This window comes from Spodoptera frugiperda, chromosome 7 (genome assembly GCF_023101765.2).
Source record: "Spodoptera frugiperda isolate SF20-4 chromosome 7, AGI-APGP_CSIRO_Sfru_2.0, whole genome shotgun sequence".
Classification (NCBI taxonomy): Eukaryota; Metazoa; Arthropoda; class Insecta; order Lepidoptera; family Noctuidae; genus Spodoptera; species Spodoptera frugiperda.
Window position 1 is genome coordinate 8,157,245 of NC_064218.1, and position 21,335 is coordinate 8,178,579.

Genomic DNA, 21,335 nt, shown 5'->3' on the forward strand with positions numbered 1-21,335 from the left:
GATTCCAATTCTTTTAACAAGGAATGAAATATAAAAACAAAGCTTAAAATCACTGCAACCAAAATGTTTCCAAACAATGACAATAAAATATTAAACCACAATATAAAACAAAGACATTTACTATCAATATACACTCAAACCTTTTATCTGTCACCTCAAATTTTGGCAATCAAAACAATGACAAGGTCACATTCTCACGTAATATTCAAGTATCATAAATACATGAAGAAATTACACAATACTTTATTTACTCTCACCTTATAAACTCATTACTCATCCTTTATTACTTAAAGACAAACATTAATTTTATTTCCTCATAAAATAAAATAATTAATGGCTTCAATTCCTTGTGCAACATGTTGAGAATTCCGATTATTACTTGAATCCCAAGGAAAATACCATTGTCCCTTTATACAATTTATAATTCTATTAAATGACAGTACAATTATTAATGTGCCAGTTTCATGAATATGTTCAATTGTAGAATATTTTATTTTACATAAATTATTGTAAGATAAAAAGTAGATTTAAATATTAAGTTGAGCTGTATGAAATGCAGAAGCGATTTTAATGTTTTGATCTACAAATATTTTTAAATGTGTGGGTTTGTTGTTTATGCAATTTCTAAACCTATTGCAATTTCTCTAAAATATGTAATTAGGTGTATAGTCTGTTGTAGTCTGATAGTAATAGTGTCATATTTTTAGCATTTATATAGTCTTAATAGTAAAGTAAGCATAAAATGTAAAAAAATACATGTGAACATGTTAAAATGAAGCACAAATAGGTAATTGCAGTGATGTATGAGCATTGTGCATTTAGTGGCGGTCTAAGGACACAATTAGTTTCAATTGTAAGCTTGCACCACTAGACCCAATTGAATGCCAGCCCATTTATTGTTGCTACCTACTTACATAAACTCTATACCTATAGATATATGGACCATTCAATATAAGTATTGAAATCGATATATTGAATATGATTCAATTATTTTCTTTTTTATGTAGAAACTTCTTTAACAAAAGAATGAGTGCGACAATTTTACCACTGTGAAATGTATCTTTCTTTTTCTGATTGGCAACATTAAAATGAGAGTTTGTGGAATAATGACTTCTGGCAGAATTTGGAATTTTTTACTTATTATTTCCTTCTCCAAAATCTATTTTACGACTTTATAAGAATCAATTCAGTAGATATGATAAGTTTTCTTTATTATGAGATCGAAATAGATTGTCATAGATATTTCGTCTAAAAAATCCCTAACAAAAACAGGTAGTATTCAACAAGCTGACTACCTGTCATCAGCTGTGTCTACCTACTGCTCTGTACCTTACCTTTACGATAAAAAAAAACGGATGGCCGTGTTATGTTAATCTATTTTACATGTGAATCACAAGCAGCTGCAGGAAATTTTACCTTATAAAGTTATAAGCAAGATGATTACTTACATAAATTAACAACCAGATACTAATTTTCTTGTTTACATGTCAAGTAAATCTCCTGCGATTTGATTTGAATCTTAACAGGAGTTGATTTGCGTCGAATTTTGTTTGTACTTAAAATTATTTTAATGTAAGTGTAAATAAGTTTGAGATATATGTCGTAAATTATTTGTCTAGGTTTTCGTCGATGTAAATATTATTGCAAAGAGCATTAAAATTTTGAAGTTGAATTTTATTATGATCACTCCATGGTTAATTAAAATCTTGTCATTATGGATACCTTTATATCTTTTCTATAGACTATGTACGAAAAATCGGTCGGAGATCATCTTAAGCCAATTATCCGCAAATTCCCTTACTCCCAAAATGCTAGCAAAGCACTTTACCCAACTCCTCTGGTGTTACTATTGGTATGGGTGGCATCTATTGCTTCCCATCACGCGCTACGTGAGCTCATTTAGCGCAGTATCCCATAAAAAAATTAGTAGCTAATGTATAAGCCGTCATACGTTCTTAAATCATAGTTGTTTTGCATAGGCCTGCCTGTTTACGAAAAAAACAACTATAATTTTAGAACTCATGACGTCTTAACACGTCTATTTTGTTGACTATCAGGAGCTCGACTGCAAAATCGAGACACAAGAAAGCCCTCTTATACTGTTCTTATAATAGTCAGTGTACACGAGTCTCCTTCATATCTCGTCGAATCTCCTTTTACAGACCTTGTTGCTTACAAACCGGTCTCAATAACGTAACTATGTTGTTTATTACATTATGTTGTTGGAAAACCCAAATCGTTAATTATAGATATACGTATAGAATGAACTGAGAAGTATTTAGAGGAGTATGTTTTAGGGTCGCTTCCAATTCCAACCGGCCTAACTGCAAGTCATTGGGGGAGGCCTATGTTCAGCTGTGTACGTCTGGACGTCTTATGGCTGATATGATGATGATGTTTTTAGGGCCCGCAAAAATAGGGCACATATCCAGGTTGCTAATAAAACAGCTGCTGCTTAACAACTTATTAGGTTGCTTATGGGCAGACGTGCTCCACCGTAGGCCGCATCATCACTTACCATCAGGCGAGATAGCGGCCAAACGTCGGCCCATTCAATATAACGCATCCAAAAAAAAAAAAAAAAAAAAAATGAATATGATAGTAACAATATGAACTACGATTTAATGTCTTATTTGTAAAGTTACTGGGGCTATTTTCCGTTTCTCATCGTCATCAAAATCAGCAGCCCATGTTCGTAGACTGTTGGACATAGACCTCTTCAATAGCACGCCACTGAACACAATACTCAGCTCTACGCATCCAAAGAAGGCGTCCAAAACATACATTTATTAATTTCATATGTGTCATTTTCAATATTGGTTGGTAACAATCACTGTTTCATAATGTATTTATCTGCTGATATAAGTAACTTCGTGTGGTTTACGAGTATGTAATTACTCAGTAATTTGATTGCGGAAATGATATGGCTCTGTGTTCTTTCTGTATGTGTGAAATCAAAGACATTAAGTTTCAGGAGATTGCATATAAATGTTACAATAGAAAGGCTATGGTCATTACGCTTACGAATACGAACTCATTTGTTGGTATCTTATTTTAATACTAGCTATGTACCGCGCTTTCGCTCGTGAGCTCTTGTGGGATTTCTTAGATTTATAAGTAGGTATTGTAAAACATACTGATCTAATCATCAGGCAAAAGATATTTGTGGGGCTTTCTATGATCCCCCAGGCAACTTAGCACATAAAAATAGGAGATCATTTTTAATTACCTTTTATTAGCCTACAAATCTTAATTTGTAAGTGGCACTCGTCCAGAACAAAAGCTTGTAACTAAAGATACGTAATTAATTATTAATTACCTATTAAGTAGAAGGACTACATCAACGCATCTTGCCTTTACTTTCGATGATCATTTGTAAATATCATGACGATGAAGTACGCAGCAATCATTAACATTTTTCTATAATTAACATTAAATATTGACAGATTATTTTCTGGTCACAATTATCCCTAGTATATCTTAATAACTCGTAGAGACAAATAAACAACTGATAAATGACTCACTTGGCTACAAAAGTTTCCAATATTACTAACTAATTATTTTACAACGTTTTAATTGATGCGAATCATTTATTATTCAACTGTTATCGCAGGAAATTAATCGACTAATAATTTGTAAACATTTTACTTTGTTTTTTTTTTAATAAACAAACATTTTACTTTATGGTTTTTTTCTGGAAGCTCTTAGACCGCCATTTTGAAATGGATTTGACATTTTAGACGAAACTTAATGTCAAAACTAGATAATTATGTAATCTTTTTTACTCTATTAAAATATGATTTGTTTTTGTTAAATAAATATCAGATAGGAATTTTCCAATAAAAACCCAGAGCCAGTAGGTAATTATAGTTTGTTTCTTCGAAGCAAATAATTATAGACGTTTGTTGCTCAGTCATCGTGACATCGTTGCTGTTCTGTTACTAAAAAGATAATTGTTCCTGCATCCAGCTAGTTAGGCATTTATGTAATATCCTAGAATTATTTCTTAGGCTGACTAATCAATGACTCAAGTGTGCAATGTGTGCATTCTTCATATTAAACCACAAAGGCCTATATTTTTATTGCTTTGTTCAATTAATTATCATCCTTATTAGTTATTATATTTGTCACATTAGGTTTAAAAGAAAAACAATATTAGTAACCAATGACAAAAGTACTTACTTATTGCTGGCAGGTTCATTGACACAATGCAAACACAAACAAATATTTGAAAATAGAACATTAGAAAATAGTTTTTCTTTTTTTGTAACAATGGTTGGTGAATTTATTTTATTTTTACTTATCCAAAATTATCGCGATGTTCAAGGTCACATTGCTTGACCGCTTATTAATCTTATTATTTTCACTTTCGAAGTCAAAAATAAAGAATTACGCTAGTGTAAAGTCTAAGCCGTCTGGATTATGACGTACTGATTTTTTTTTGTATATACCTATAGTCTGAGGCACTATGCTATTTTTGGATATGGATATACATAGGATTAGACCACTATGCAAGCCATGATACGTATACGTATATTTTTTAAATAAATTAGACACGTTTTTTTATTTATTCTGTACTAACTTCTACCCGCAGCTTCGCTTGCAGTACAGTGGGACAAAAAGTAGCCTATTTTTTTCGAGATCATAATCCCTGTTCCAAGTTTTGACTTGATTGAGTAACAAACATACTTTCGCATTTATAATTTTAGCAAGACTAAATATTCAGTCTACTTGCAAAATTCAATACGGTTATGTATAGTGTATACGATTACGAAAATTAATGAAAATTGGACTTTGTACCCAAGCAAACTGCCTAGAGTTTGTTACTCAATATTAACAACATCAATATTAGATTCCAAATGTCTTATTGTGTAAGCAAGAGAGTCGTGTTTACTATGACTACATTTTATCACAAAAAGTTAAATTGCAAGAGCAATTATGAACTTTGATTTGTTATTGTGAGTCTTATAAACGTACAGGGCAAAGGGGACCGAGAGTACAGCTGTTGATGAATAATGTTTTTACACTTTAAGGTCTATTTTTACTTGTTTTAATTGGAATAAAAGTATTTTTTAGATAGCTCTCAAAATCGGCGACTTAAAATGAAAGTTGTAACAGACAACACATACAAATTTTTCGTATGTATATCTATGCAAACTAGTTCGCGAGTGATTTCCCCACTTCACGGCAACGTAATCACAAATTTGGACTTTGGACCTTGCCATTTCTGTTTATAATTGGGGTCCGAAGTCCGCCAGGTTGTTGCGTAAATCTCTTAAAAAACTGGTAGTTTTCTAACTTGCAAGTCATCGTGATTTCGGACTTTTGCTCATGTGTGTGTCTGTGTGTGCTAATAATAATTATAGTTTTTGCAAAATGCCATGTTTGTTGATAACCTCGAGATTTTTTTAGTTTGCTTATTATTTTTTTATTGTTTTTGCCTTACAGGGCAAATGGTTGCTAGTATTTTTATTTTTGTTCGTTGGTAGAAGATTATAATTTTCGTGGGTGATTCCGAATTATGTTTTAGATATAACTTTGTGAATAGGTAGAGAAAGTTGAAAGTGATTGCTGTAGTTTCATCATCGAATCATCAACAAAATTGAGCATGTTGTGCACAAATGCAAAATAAGAAATGAAGTTTGTCGATAGTGTTAAATTTTTGTATGAATATGCTATGTACCTACTTAATTATACGCTTAGAAACAGTACTTAGTGTTAGTACACAATTATTTTGAGCTAGTTATTCAGAGTCCAAAGGTCGTGAAATATTTCTTTATATTAGTCTCGAATGCATGATAATGCTATCGTATTAAAAAACTATAGATAATTCGTAGCAAGCAGCCAAATAGCCAAATAAGTCGACAAAAATCTCCTGGATTCCTGTGTTAAATATCTAAATTGGACAGCTTTAAGTGAGTGCTGCATTTTCAAAACCTCGACAGCAGATCAGCTTCAATTTCAAAATATTTTTAGATTTAAATTGATTCGGCATGTTACAAAAACTCTGCCCTAGAAAGGGTTACTTAAGTGAAGATACTGAAGATATAACTAAACAATAAATAGCGTCTTTTTCAAAGAGGGCTTATTATAGATTGTAGACATTATAAACAAAAAACCTATTTAAATTCTATTAATTCAAAGCCTTATATTAAGTCAAATGGCACTTATCATATACTAGGCAAATAGATTATTTTATTATTTTTTGAAGTTGCTCCCCACTCTTCACTCAGATTTTCTCATGTGTAGTAGGTGCTTTTTTGCAAACATACAAGTTCAAATACACATGACACCCAGAACCGAAACAACAATTTGTGGATCACATAAAGGGTTGCTACGTGCGGGAATCGCGGCAGCCGGTTGCCCAGCCACCGCGCCAACCGTGTAATTAAAATGATAGATTTTCTTTCTATGGTTGCCTACTTCATCCTTCGAGGAATTACAGGCGCTTATATCATGTAATAATCTCATAAATCACAGATTAAAAGATGACATCAGCACGACGTAACACCATTGCCCTACCTAATTTTCCAAAGATAATTCAGATTAATTCATTACTTATCAACCTCTTGTGTTAATCATGATTTTCTTTAATCATTCATATCCTGGTTACTTGTATCCACGTAGATATCCAATAATAGAAAAATAAGTCAGGTTTTCCTTCCTGACGCTATAACTCCAGAACGCACGAACCGATTTCCACGGTTTTGCATTCGTTGGACAGGTCCGGGTCCGGTCTCGGGAACCGTGAGGTTTATAGCAAAAAAAAAAATCAGGAAAAAATTCAAGAGAAAAGCAGGAAAATAGGGAAAATCATTGGTGGCGAAACGGAGTTCGCCGGGTTTGCTAGTCATTCATATTTATTGGAGTTTTCAAGTGTGTCACTAATAAAAACTTGTGTTCCAAGGCAAATAGGTACTCTATTGTGTTGTTGTTGTTGAATATTAAACATAGATAGTCTATCTATAGACTTCTTGACCTGCCTAAACTATGTCAATTGACTTTCACGTCTAATACAAAGAAAATAGATTTGATTTTCGTTTGATTTTTTGGTGTTGGATTGGCTTGGAAACATATTAATCGATTTTGATAATTATATCACCTAAAAAGCTATATTTTTTCTGGTATAAACCGGTAAACGAGCAGATGACCTGACCTGATACTGAGCTGATACCTGATGGTAAGCAATCGCCGCCGCCCATGGACACTTGAAACACCAGAGGCGTTACAAGTGCGTTGCCAGCTTTTTGGGGGTTAGGAATTTAAGGGTTATTGGGAAATCGGGGATTGAAAATATTGGGAAGGGGGGTAAAAGTCCTAGTGGAAAACCGGCAACTGACTAATTTGAATTTATACCACTCTTTGTATTCTGTAATTAATAATTTTCTGAATCACTTTCACATGACATTTAGATAAAAAGTATTAAATAATGTGAATCACATCAATCCTTACTCATTTATCGATTAAAGTTATCGATTTTTGTCACCATAGGGCTCGATTTGTATCCGTGTTTCTGGCTCTTTCGTTGTATACCTTCGATGACACATAGTGGAAAATGCTGGTGTGTGTGTACGCGTGAGTTAGGCCGTAAACATTGTGGCTCTAGAAGTCTAGACGAGTCCAGGTATCACATGAAATATGGTCCTTAACTCCGTCATAATATGATTGTTTACGGATTGAATCGAATATGGATCAATTCATACTAGCAGACTGGAAGCGCGTAGAAATGTCAATCTGAATGTTCCATAGCAAATTCACCCTTATTTCTTCAAGTAATGCATGTATTTTATATTGTTAGAGAATTTCTATGTAGTATAATATCAATTACCAGGTGCAATTGATCTCTGCGTAAAATAATGCAGATTAAAAAAGTAAAGCACTTAAGTAAAGACATGCCTAAATTGTCTTAATGTCAGAATGACTCCAAATATTTATATTAAATCATATTACTTAATGGTTTTAAAGATAAAATCATTTTAATCTTTAAAAGGCCACGTTATTCTACTATTATTATGTTTAGTTTATGATGACAACTGATTTACTTAATATACCTACGTCTGGTTTAAGTCTAGTCATAATACAGTAATAATATCAAGCAAATCTGTCACTAGGTAGTATTATTAAGTAGTATTGGCTATTTTATTCTTGATTGGCTCTTCGATAAGTCTATCTAGTCCAACAGCTTTTGTGGATAAATGAAAAATGAAATACTTATTTTTCTTACTGTATATCAGTACCAAATCTTCATCAAAAGAAAAACCCTTCTCTACCCTAACCCAAAATTATCAGGGCACCGATAGATTCTCTGTTTATCAGCACCAAACCCCAATTACCCTCCTTCCCAATCTTCCCAATCCCCGATATTCCCCAACAACCCTTAAATGCCTAACCCCTAAAAGGCCGGCAAGGCACTTGTAACGCCTCTGGTGTTTAGAGTGTCCATTGGGCGGCGGCAGTTGCATTTCTTTAGGTGATCTGTTTGATAGTTTACCAGCTTATACCATTACCTATTGTATGTGCTACCCCCAAATTCGGCACATCCCTAGAACAACAATCAATTGTTGATTTTGTCCTTTTGCCAACACAACATCAAGGCGATATTTGAAAAGGGAACGCAGAACGGCTAGTTTTAATATATCTTCATAATTATAATATATCGTCCACTTTTCAACGGACACAAGCCCTATATGTAATATCTCCTAGCTCCTAGTACATAGAATTATTATTTAACTCACGTACAAACTGATTATACTAAGCCAAAGCTGGTTTACGTAAGTAAATTGTTCATAAGTGTTATTATTTGCTCGTTCATGTATGTTTTACAGCTTAATGTCAAGGCCTGTGTGTGGGTCACATAATATTATATAGTAAAGTGACGCAGGTACCTACCGACAGACGTAAGAAACGCGGAACATTTCACATTTATTTCCTTAAATTGAACTGTTGAAAAAAGGTGCTTAAGTTGTTGAACTGTTGAATACTTTTAAAGCACTGAAATAAGCACAGGTTGGGTAGAATAAAGTATACTATAACAGCAAGGTATACTATGACTGCCCAGCAGGTTACCGAGGCTCTGGCACGAAAAGCAGGAGTAGGAACGGAATGGTTTTTAGTCACTAAGATTCTGACACTCCCTCTTTGCCCAAAGCGGGAAAAGTCATTGGATGATTTTCCCTCCTCAAAAAAAAACCCTGCTCCATATTTCATCCCAATCCCTTCAGCCATTTTAACGTGATTGAGTAACAAACATACACACAAAAACAATAAACTTCCAAAATTTCGCATTTATAAATTTAGTAAGATATTCAACATAAATAAAAATAAGTCGGGTTTTCCTTCCTGACGCTATAACTCCAGAAAGCACGAACCGATTTCCACAGTTTTGCATTCGTTGGAAAGATCTGGGGCTCCGTGAGGTTTATAGCAAAGAAAAGCAGGAAAACGGGAAATCCTTTGGTGGCGAAACGGAGTTCGTCAGGTTTGCTAGTTTAACAAAAATTAAGTACTTCTGTTTCTATAATATTTTCTGTTGTTTGCATGAATCATTTGTGGAAGAGAATTGAAGGTACAACCTCTTTGTCTAGTTAGTAAGTAACTACAGACAATAATATAAAGACCCTGTAATAGTTAAAGATAACAATAATATAACTAATCACGTACAATTTTCTTAACGTTATTGAGAAACCAGTCGTAACCGGATTTTCCTCATATATTTTTTTATTTACACGTAAGATGGCAACTTTTTTCTATGTTCTATTCACTTTATAACATCAAACCAAGATATATTAATCTTGCGTCAAATGAAACCGGCTATTTGTTAAAAGAAAAAAAAATGTTGCGAAAAAATATACAGGCTGTTTAAAAATTAGAATCACATTTTTCAACGAAAATATTTGTCTAATATCACTTGCTCATGCTGTTTATTCGTGCAGACTAAATCAATATTAATCAAACCGTATATGTATAATAAGTACATACATATAAAGCGCGAATTTACTTATATACCGATTTAGGTACGACTAGTGTAAAGTAAGATTTAGATTATTGATACTTGCATAACAATTTAAAGTGTGAAATACTAAGTAAATAATTATGTAACACACACAAATCTTTGTAAACACTGAGACAGCTCATAAGGATGTCTGATTCGTTAGTGGTTGCCTAGCAACCAGCCTAGTTATTGAAACGATGACTAATAAAAGGTTTAACGTAAAAATATGACTTATTTACCACAGGGTTTGTTGTTGTTTGCCTTGAGTAAAGTTAATTTATTCATATACAATTATGTTGTCTCAGATTTCCGTATATACATAGTTCTATATTAAATCTGAAAGCACGATTAGTTTTGGAGATAAAAAGTCATTTTTGTCCTTCATAGTTTTTGTTGCTTAGACATTTAATCAATGTTAAATATGTATAGGTTGGATTAGTGCTATTAGACATGGTATATTTCCAAAATATATTAATTTATAATATTTAATAGACTCGTGTATATTCATGTATTTTTTTGTTTTAAAGAGTGTGTTTAAAATATCAATTCTATGCTTCTAGACTCCAGGCTTTATAAATTATCACCATTATAATTGGTTTAGTACGTATTCAGTCTTCCCATTCCCCGATTCCTCAACAACCCTTAAACTCCTGACCCCCAAAAGGCCGACAACGCATTTGTAACGCCTCTGGTGTTTCAACTGTCCATCAGGTGATCCGTCTGCTCGTTTGCTGGCTTATTCCATAAAAAAAAATCAAGTTAAGATCATTTTAGGTGAAGTCTGCTAGTAGGGATCCTTTAAGAAACGTAAATAATGGCGTTTTCCCTTCCAAGATATAAAATTATGTTACGTGTGCAAGCATAGGACAGATATAATTAGCTTGATATCTAATCATATCAAATAGGACTAATTATCTCATAATAGTTTCGAAAATATAGATAAAATTGAAGATAATGTTGAAAAACAGAAATACTGACTTATATTCGTGTGCATTTTTATATATTATGTTTATATTACTGATGAACTTATATGTAAAAACTCAAGTTTTACTATAGAAAGATATGTTTGTATGGCAAGAGTATCGGCATCGTCGCTCGGCCGAGATATCGCGACCCCGACTTGCCCCGTCTGCCGATAGCTCCAGAATGCCGCCACTGTTTACATCGTGTACTACGTTTTAATACCAAATCACTGCATTAAACGTTATTACACTTATTAGTATTCAAACAGCCATTAGCTTTGTCTGTCAAGGATCATAACAACTTACAATATAATTTAGACTAATTATCTCATAATTACTTGATATTTTGTCTCAAGTGTGAGCATTAGATTGTAGTACTTTTCAAGCATCATTATCACTTGTATTCACTTGTACAGCAGCCCTGCATTTCTGTAAAATATGCGATATGACAGTATTTATTGATATGGGTCGGTCATTCCTTCTTATCATCCCTCAGATAAATCATCTCCACGAACATTATCAGAATCCTGGTAGATAGCATGTACTACCCACACAACAGACGCACACATGGCAACAAAGGAGCACGCGAACAAAGCGAGTGCGTGTGACAACTAATTAGTCACCCCGTCATGTCAGTTTGTTTACTTAATGGTACATGACGGTTATGGCAAAACGTTGTGTTCGTCAGCTGCTACCGAGTGACTCCTCGGGCGCGCCGCATTCGATTCCACATCCGCTGCATTTCCGATAACGGGTGAGTCAGCGGCGCGGTGTCGGGTGTGCGCCGCGAATCGGCGAATCGCTACCATTTGCTGACTTGGACAGTGTTGAGCGGGTCATTCATAGGTGCCGTCAGCAGATTGGCGAAACGGATGTTAGGTGCGATGTCGACCGCGGCCGTCAGTCGCAGGCAAACCGCGGGCGCGGAAAGTCGCGCTGTGTCCATCAGCTAGTCACCCGAGACCGGCGTGATCCTCTATAAACAACGCTATCGACAACTTGTACACAATAACTGTGTGATAAAAACGAAAACATTACCCGGAAGCGGTGTAGTCCCTGTCACCAAACTCATTACTGGATAAATATTTGCTGTGATTAGTTTACTGTTTGTTATGATCTACGTTTCGTAAAGTATTCCGTGATAACAGGGTTGTGATATTTGGTTTAGTTAAACCACCTGTAGATTATTCGTGTGTATGTGGAGCAGTATCAGGATTATCGGTTGTTGCGTTACTTCGATTAGTGGATAACAGTTGGACGTGGGTGTTGCGTGGTGTCAGGCGGCTGGAAGATGCCGGTGCTCGGTTACGAAATGACGTCACAGGAGTTGTGTCCAATGTACAGCACAGTCGACTATATGATGGGTGGACAGCCACATGGCTGGGAGAAGCACTCCAGTAACCAATACTACGGGCCTGTGGTGCGCAGTCCGCCACAGGAGGCGCGGCCTGTCGTCACATACAATAACGAAGGTTTGTTGACACCACACTAAGTTCACGTTTTATTCGCACGTTTGTCAACATATTGATGTGTCGGTAATATTTGCATAAAATAGGCAAAAGAAATTAGCAACCTAGCTGCGTTTTAAAATAATGATGACTTCAAATCGTATTTTCGTCAATTTCTGCGTTTTTATCTATGTTTTTAGCTCCTTGTTGTAATCTATGTTGATAACGGCTGACACTTTATAAAGAATGATGTATGGTTAATTACTATTTTCGTTATCATGTAGATTTCAGTGCATGATGTCAGCCCAACAAATGGATTCAGATTTCTTTGTAGATCACAGAATAATGAGTTTCTATACTACTACAACGACAACAGTTGAATGGAATATATGCTATGACATAAACAGTATTCATTCACATGTAAGAACGACGCATTTAAAGTACCAAACTTTAAATTTTATTGGGTCGACCTATCATGAATATTTAACTACTTTTTACTATAGTAAACTGGCTGAACTAAATCCAAATAACAGGGATATATGAATATAAGTGACTAAAGTATTACAACAAAGAATTGAAACTTATTCGGATGAAGTATTGGGTGAAGCGCCCATTAACTGTTAAAGGAACCAAGACATCCTTGGAAAACCTTTATTTAAAAGTTGTAATCCTTCCAAACCCTTAAAACCTTTTGAATTCTATCTGTTCATTTAGTAGGTATATCAGATAATGTCTAGTATTACATAATCCTTTCTTTCAATATCTAAAATTGGTGTTCTGTGGCTTGTGTAAAAACCGTCCATTTGCGACCACCTAAAAAAAGTTACCTACAATTTCTTCCTCAATTCTGTTTATACTTAAAATACACTTAAAGTATTTTAAGTATCGTAACAAGATTAGTTATTAGCATTGTTGACAAACATTCTATCCTTACCATTTCACACGTTACGGGTCAAAGCGAGATTACAAAGATGACCCTATTATTTTCAGTTAAAACAACTTAAAACAGCTTACAACTGTCATACTTTACATTTACGAGTAAATCTTATATAGGTGTCGAGATATGAATCCCGCTTCTTGAATGTGATTGGTCAAACTCGATATCAGTTAAGGTTAAAGAAAGATAAACCTCTCACTTGTATACTTTTGATGTAGGTACACGCGTTCTAGGTCAATAGAAATATCTACTATTTTGAATGTTCGAAATATCATCAAAAAATTGTAGACCACACTGTACACTATGGATGCATTAATGTGACTTGATTTGATTTGATCCTCAGTAATAAATCTATTGTTATTTTACATCATAAGACATTAAAAAAAGTAAACACCCTGTAACGGTAAGATTTTCTTGGATAAACTCAATATTTTTTCAAATGCGTATGTTCAAATTATAGATTACTAAACTTGTTAAGTACCAAATAAGTAAAATATATATAAGATTTTCTATTTGAGAAACATTCTCAATGAATAGGTAATAGTCTGTGCTGGTATTTTTAATAATGCCTATGTATTTACGACCAAAGTAGGTACACTTATATATTACTAGTATTACTACACAACAATAATAAAAACAGATATAAATCAGTCAATAAAGAATTATATTATATTAAAACATAAGCAATATTAATTAATGTACTCGTATAGTTTTCTCAATAATATAATGAATTATACCTGCAGACATGTCATGTATAATTTTTCCGCGTTTTGTTGCCTCCATTGTGCTGTGTCTTGACGTCGATGGTTTTTACGTGCTGCAGTCCTGTCCTTGTCACCTGATTAACGCTAAAACATAGCATAAGCAAGCATTTGTTTATAAATTAGAATGTCCAATAAGGAATAAAATAAAAGGATTAATAAATTATGAATGAATATTGCAGTGTAATGTAATTTAAAGATGTGTTTTTAGGAAAGTAGAATTGATCCACAACGATACTTAACCGTTTTGAACGTAGATGTCGTTAAGAGATGGTAAATAAAGAAATTGTATTTAGTCCACCAGTTAAATATTAAAAGTTCATAAGTGTGTTTTCGATTACTTAAAATAAAATGATAAAACATAGGTTAGGTATATTTTAAAATCTTCAGAAACTGTCTCAGGCCCCACATTAGGCCTTTTTGTTGTGGGGGAAAATCATTCAATGGCTTCTCCCGCCTTGGGCGAGGCGAGAGGGAGTGTCAGACTCTTACTGACTAAAAACCACCCCGTCCCTACTCCTGCTTTTCGAGCCGGAGCCCCGGTAACCCGCTGGGCGGTCCGCAGCTCCGGACCCACTACACATTAGGCCATAGGAGAACCGCACAGGACCAGTTATCATAAAACTGAATCTCTTATACGTCTAACACATTGGGTTTCCTCGCGAAAATAATTGGGGGGTACCTAGATTTTGGTCTAGAATAACACATAGGACACTTCTCATCCCACGGGCAATGCCGCTGTCAGAAGCTAGTTATAGTATACCTAATTATGTATCCTGAATTAATATCTAACTTAACATAAGTTTTATCGTTGTTACAGACAGTGACATGCAGCTAGAGACGAGCAGTAGTGAGGCGAGTGCGGCGTCCTCCGCGGCCCTGTCGCAGCACTGCGCCATCTGCGGGGACCGCGCCACCGGCAAGCACTACGGGGCCTCCTCCTGCGACGGCTGCAAGGGATTCTTCAGGCGAAGCGTCAGGAAAAACCATCTATATACGTGCAGGTAAGTTTTTTACCTTAAGTATATTACATATATTTTACCAAAGTCGTGGTAGCCCGAAGCTTGTGAACGGTGTGTTACGTTTGGTATGTTTGACCCTTCTAGATATGAATAATGTGTAAAACTCAGGGTCTAAAGATCTACAGAATTCACACCCAAAGAAATGTAAATCTTAAGTCATTGCCCAACAGAAAACTATTGAAAAACACAAAACCTCCGCTTATATCGGTAAACATTGATCACAATACACAAAGTACCTTCATTATCTACATACATCTACTTTCATTATCTATAAAAATAATACCAATTTAAAAAGACATAAATATGTAACGCGACACCAGAGTACGCAGATAAACAGTGGACCAAGTGGCTCAGTTCTAATAGGCTGTGACATATCATGATAGATAACGCCTAGCCCATCTACTGACGAGGACTTAGCCAATTGACCACGTAGACACAACAGCATATCAAGGTATCCTATGACAATCGGCTGACTGGCGGGATGGCTGCCAACCTCGTCAAAACAATTCTTTTGATATGATCCTTTTCCAACTAATTGTTGTTCCCCGTGTTTGTAAATACAGGATACGAGAGAAAATTCTAGTGTGCAACTAGAAAAATTACACTTGAGTTTCAACTTTATTACACAAAGTTATGGTTGAAAATCTATTACAAAGATTGGTGTAGATTGATGTGCTGGCGTCCGCTCGATAATCGATGTTTTTAAACTAGTATGTGAACGAAACAATTTTGACCGAATGCTGATTGCGTTCATCAGCCGTGACCTTGCAATAGTAGTAGATATAAAAACACACCATTTATTTGATTACGATCCTTGACATAAAATTGGTTTGGGTTTCCGTGTATTCCTCAGTTGTGTAATAGTATGAAATATGGATAATGTAACTATGAACTATTAAATAGCAACATTACGCATTGTCCAAATAGGTAAGCTATGGTCGCAAGCCCAACTAATACTACGTTTGATCCACTTGGGAATTGAGACGCCTTCCTCGCTAAACGCGCTTGCGACTGCACGACAAACGGGGTAATTAGGTAATATGCATGTTCTAAATTATGTACGAAACGTTGTTCCTGCCAATAAAAGTGTACTCCCTTCCAGAGAATTTTAATAAAGATCCGTCATCAGCTGGATTCAGGTATCCCTGATACCACTGCCTCTGAGCTCGATCTTCAAGCCTTCGTATCCAATAACACATAAACACGTTGTGATTTATTATGATAAATGTTACAAAAACATTATGTAATAAGTACCACACCCGTTTACCACACAGGTCTAGTGAAGTGTCGCAGATTCACGATTACGTCAAAGCTAATCTTATCCAAATATTGAATTGTTCAAATATAATCATATCTTCAAGTCATCGTTGCCGAGCACACGCTAATAGCACACATCAAGTTACTTTTTTATTATGTTTTTCGCAAAAATATTGCCATAATGACATCGTTCAAGTACTTATAATGCTAATAAAATAAAAACTATTGAACCAATCTGAAACAAATTTGTATGGGACCACAACTAATTCGCGTCGAACATAAAAGAATCACGCAAATCGCTCCATAAACCTGGACGTAATCGGTGTACATACATAGAAAAAAAAACATACCGGCTGAATTGAGAACCTCTTTTTGGGAAGTCGGTTAAAAATATCCAAAAAGGACAAGTGGAAGATTTTTGGCTCTTCGAATAACATTCTATGTTTCTCTTTTTCTGTATTACTCATTGGGGTGTTTCCATTTTTTACAGAACGTTGGGTTTTCTCACTCTTTTTTCCAATATTAATAGCTGCGGAACGAGCTTTTTATAATGCACAAATTCTTCATCGACGCTACGACTGGAAAACCCGAAATCCAAAACCTTATAGTCAGTAAACGAGACTTAATTAGGAAATAGTTTTACAAATGTCTTACATCTGCTATTACTATGACAATGTCACAGACCACGGCTATCTCTATATTGTTTAACAAAATGAACCAGTTTTGCTTATCTCGCTGTCACTTGCGGATTCCCGAGTGCACTTGTGAAACTGGTGAATGACACGAGTTGGCAAGTCTCTGGCATTCCCTCACTGGTGGGAACCTCTCAACCTCAGCTGAAGCTGGGAGTGCGCCAGCTACGCTATTCTGTAATTGTCAATACGAAACATTCGAAGTGAACTCGATGGTAAGCGATCTCGATGATAAGATATACATATAAGAAATACATGCTACTATTAAGTTTATACTAAGGCCTATAAGGTTTAGGTTAAGGCCTGAAAAACGCCGTAAAGCTGGTACATAATATTTAAATTAAGAACTGTGTGTAACTTGTAGGTACCTTAACATTCAAATAAATATTTTGAGTTTGAGTTTGGTATTCTCGCCCGTCATTGGTCGCGATTATTCTCACTACAAATGACATGGCGGACCGCGATCGAGCTCTTTCGAATGTTTCGATTGAAAATTTCAGAATAGCGTAGCAGACTATAAATTCGGGAGTAGATAATAGTATATGAGATAGAGATTGGTTGGAAAAATTACGTCACCAATAAAATAACAACTGATACTATTGGTGTTTACATAGCCATCCATTCGTTTTGTTATTATTTCTTATTAATAGTGATTAGCGGTGTGGCAATACCTCTTGCAGTTTTCAATACTCCATTCCATTTTGATAATAAACAATTCTGTATGATTATTATCGAAGTAAAAAGTACTCCCTAAAAAGGAAGTTTTACTTCTAATTCGGGAAGCGTCTTTCAAATCGATTCAATTCGACCGGCAACGCAGCTGTGACTCCTCTGGTGTTGCGAGTGTCCATGGGCGGCGCTTATCGCTTACCATCGGACGACTCTTCTGAAAGTATGCCCCACATTCCATAAAAAAATCTGGAAGCATCTATCGAATTAATCCTGTAGCTTCGTAGCCTTTTAATACAAACCATCAAATATTTCCTCATTCAAATATTAGTAAACATTTACATATAACTAATTAGTCCTACGTACATACATAATGTGCACAATTCAGTAGGTATCATATAGTTACGTCAAAATATGTTTGTCGGTAAGTATATAGAATGCGGTTTACCGTGAGTTCTGACAAACTAGTTTCCTCTTAAGTATGATCTTGTTTTTGTGTGAGCTACGTCTTTACGTCAATAAATTGATGTGCCTACTTATATACAATATAGTAGGAAGGTTTCTTACCTGTTATGTTGGTAAAAACAACTAAAATATGTTTTTGTAATGGTATAAATTTTACCTTGAAGTATAGTGCGCAGTGTCCTTTCTGAAATGCAAGTTAATCCTATCGTATATGTTCTGCCTCAACAATGTTTCTAAGATTAAGACCACCACAGATAGGGCCCAGTAGGGCTGATGCTGACCAGGAGCTGCGGACTGCATTGTGGGTTACTGGGGCTCTGGCTCGAAAAGCAGGAGTAGGAACAGGGTGGTTTTTAGTCAGTAAGAGTCTGACACTCCCTTTCACCTTGCCCAGGGCGAGAGAAGTCATTGGATGATTTTCCCCGCGCAAAGAAAGTCTATGAATTTGTGGGCAACTGCAGACTTATAAACGCTAAAAAAAACTGTAGATCTACAGTCACATAATTCACCTTATATTCATAGAGATGTCTTCTAAATCCACATCTTTTGATAATCATTATGTAACCATAATCTCATGGCCTCAGCTTACCACAAAACAAGACAACTTTTTATATGTATTAAATATGTTTTTTTCCAAACGAATGGTATATAAATAATTAGCTTCTGCCAGCGTCTTTATTCGCATAATTTGGTGATTCTCGTCATTTCCTTTCCCGTGAAAAGTAAGGAAAATCCTCTCAGTTCTCCCCTACATAGCTTAAGGAACATACCTACATCCCAAGTTTTAGCTTACTAAGTCCAGTTGTTTTGGCTGTGCGTTGTCAGTCTGTCAGTTTGTCAGTCAGTCACTAACGGAAAAGTTTTATATGTATGTAGGTACCTATAATGAGATAATGATCACAAATATCACGATAGTTTAAATAGATAGCCATAGAAACGTAAATACCCCGAATTCAATATATTTTTAGACACCATTGACGTATGTTTTATGCAAATTATGATTTTTTATAACCTTCAGCGAGTAGGTTATTAAATATTATGGTCAATTTTGTAGGATTATAACTTTTTTTTTGCTGTTTAATAATTATGGCAGCCTATTAGCTTTACAATAATAACCCGTGTATTGATTTATTACAAACACGACGGGTTTTTAGAAGAGATAAATAACTTTTTAGCAACTCAATAGCCTTGGGCCTTAAACATGAATATATTTTTTTATATAAAGCGTTGCTCCACACTAGGATTTTCTCCTGTGTCGTGGGTGCGTTTACAAACATACAAGTTCACATACACATGACACCCAGACCCGAAACAACAATTTGTGGGTCACACAAGGCGTTGTTCCATGCAGAAATCCAATCTGAGATTTTAGTACGAGTTTTAACGTGATCGAAACGAGAGTGCGTTCGGCGCTGTCATTGGTTGATTAATTCGAACCGACCAATAAGAGCGCCGAACGCGTTCTCGTTTCGGTTTCGTTAAACGTAAAGCAAACTCGTACTAAGGGTACTGTTGCCTAGCCGCCGCGCCAACCGTGCAGTCAAATATTATGAAACGTTAATTAATGATTAAAAATGTGTATTTGTTACAGATTCAGCAGAAACTGTGTGGTGGACAAAGACAAGAGGAATCAGTGCAGATACTGTAGACTAAGGAAATGTTTCAAAGCTGGGATGAAGAAAGAAGGTGAGGTTCAATAAGATTTTAGATCTGTTACACCACTGTTTAAGTTCCTGCTAGATTAACTGACACATTTATCTTAGTATATACGTCTAAATTGTCTACCAGTTGGATTAACTGAAACTCAACCAGATGTGGATAAACTGTGCCTAAGTTGAGTTGTTTAGTTTCCGAAGAAACGAAGTCCCAAGACCCATGACATATCATCTAGGCTCCGTAAAATTACACATGATTTTACAATATCTTTTTTTTTTATTTATGTAAGGTTCAATAGAATTTAGAACTACATATTATAATTATGGTATTTAACATTAAAAACCTTTTGCGTCCCTTCAAAATGAAATAAATTTATAACAATATATTTTATTTAATTATCCCTATTTGCTCTTGAACCAGCCAATAGTTCACCAACCTGTATTATCTGCCGACGATAATACTTTAATTGTTTAATTACCTTATTTATTACTTGTATAGGATTATACATTAAGCAGTACTTCGATTACCTATGTACATATATGCAGATATTCGAATAACTTTTTACTTAAATCTTGACTATATCAATGAAAAAATCGCATGAAAATGCGTCTAGTATTATAGGAATATGAGCTGCTAATATTGTTGTAAAGCTACTAAATAAAAATATAAAAATAATATGTTGCATTCTTTGTAGTCTACTAGTGTCTATTTAAAGCCTTCTATACCCTTAATACGAGTTTGATTTACGTTTAAAGTAATCAAAACGAAAGCGCGCTCGGCGCTCTGATTGGTTGGTTTATTTAAGCCGGCCAATCAGAAAGCCGAACGCGCTCTTGTTTCGGTTACTTTAAACGTAAAGCAAACTCGTACTAAGCGTACCGTATCTACCGTTATAGAAAAAATTAAAACATTGATTTTCCCCCAAAATAAATATGTAAATTGCGTCATCTTAATAAATAATTAATTCTACCGTAAACTAAATAAATGTCTATGTCACCACCACAACATATTTTAGTTGTTATTCACCATATGTCGTAAATACGCACACAGATTTACTGGAAACTAATCTAAATTTACCTACATTTACAAGTTTAATTAATTCAATTCATTTGAATCGGTTCACTTATAGTCATATTGTGTCCAGTTACGTCGGTCCCCAAGCTGAGTAACTGTTCACAAATGTAGGTAATTGACGTTCGGGACTTCGAATATTTTTGTTTCACATTTTCCGTATTCCTACGACTAGGTATATTCTTTGAATTACATAAAATTAAGTGAAATAAACTAAAATATAATTGTACTTAAACAAAATAGCTTCACTAGAGGAGTGACTGACAGATAGACTTTTTTTTATATTGTAATATTTGCTTTGACGTTCAAAAGTGCCTTACCGGTCTATTTGAAATACATAATTTTGACATTAACTTCGACTATTGAGTTAATAGCTCTTGTTTTCACCAGGACTAGTTTTTACC

General features: G+C 34.9%; 1 protein-coding gene across 6 annotated transcripts in view; it reads left to right on the forward strand.

The window, feature by feature from the left end:
* Window positions 1–21,335, forward strand: part of LOC118266160 (transcription factor HNF-4 homolog) — a 56,584-nt gene that overhangs the window by 28,222 nt on the left and 7,027 nt on the right. For 3 of the 6 annotated variants that reach the window (XM_050694833.1, XM_035579550.2, XM_035579551.2), the window contains exons 2-3: window positions 14,920–15,103; window positions 19,796–19,890. In XM_050694833.1, the coding sequence (XP_050550790.1) occupies window positions 14,920–15,103; window positions 19,796–19,890 (279 nt within the window). Of the gene's footprint in view, window positions 1–11,766; window positions 12,426–14,919; window positions 15,104–19,795; window positions 19,891–21,335 lie in introns of those variants that run through there. The other 3 variants (XM_035579547.2, XM_035579549.2, XR_004782825.2) reach the window with 3 other exon arrangements.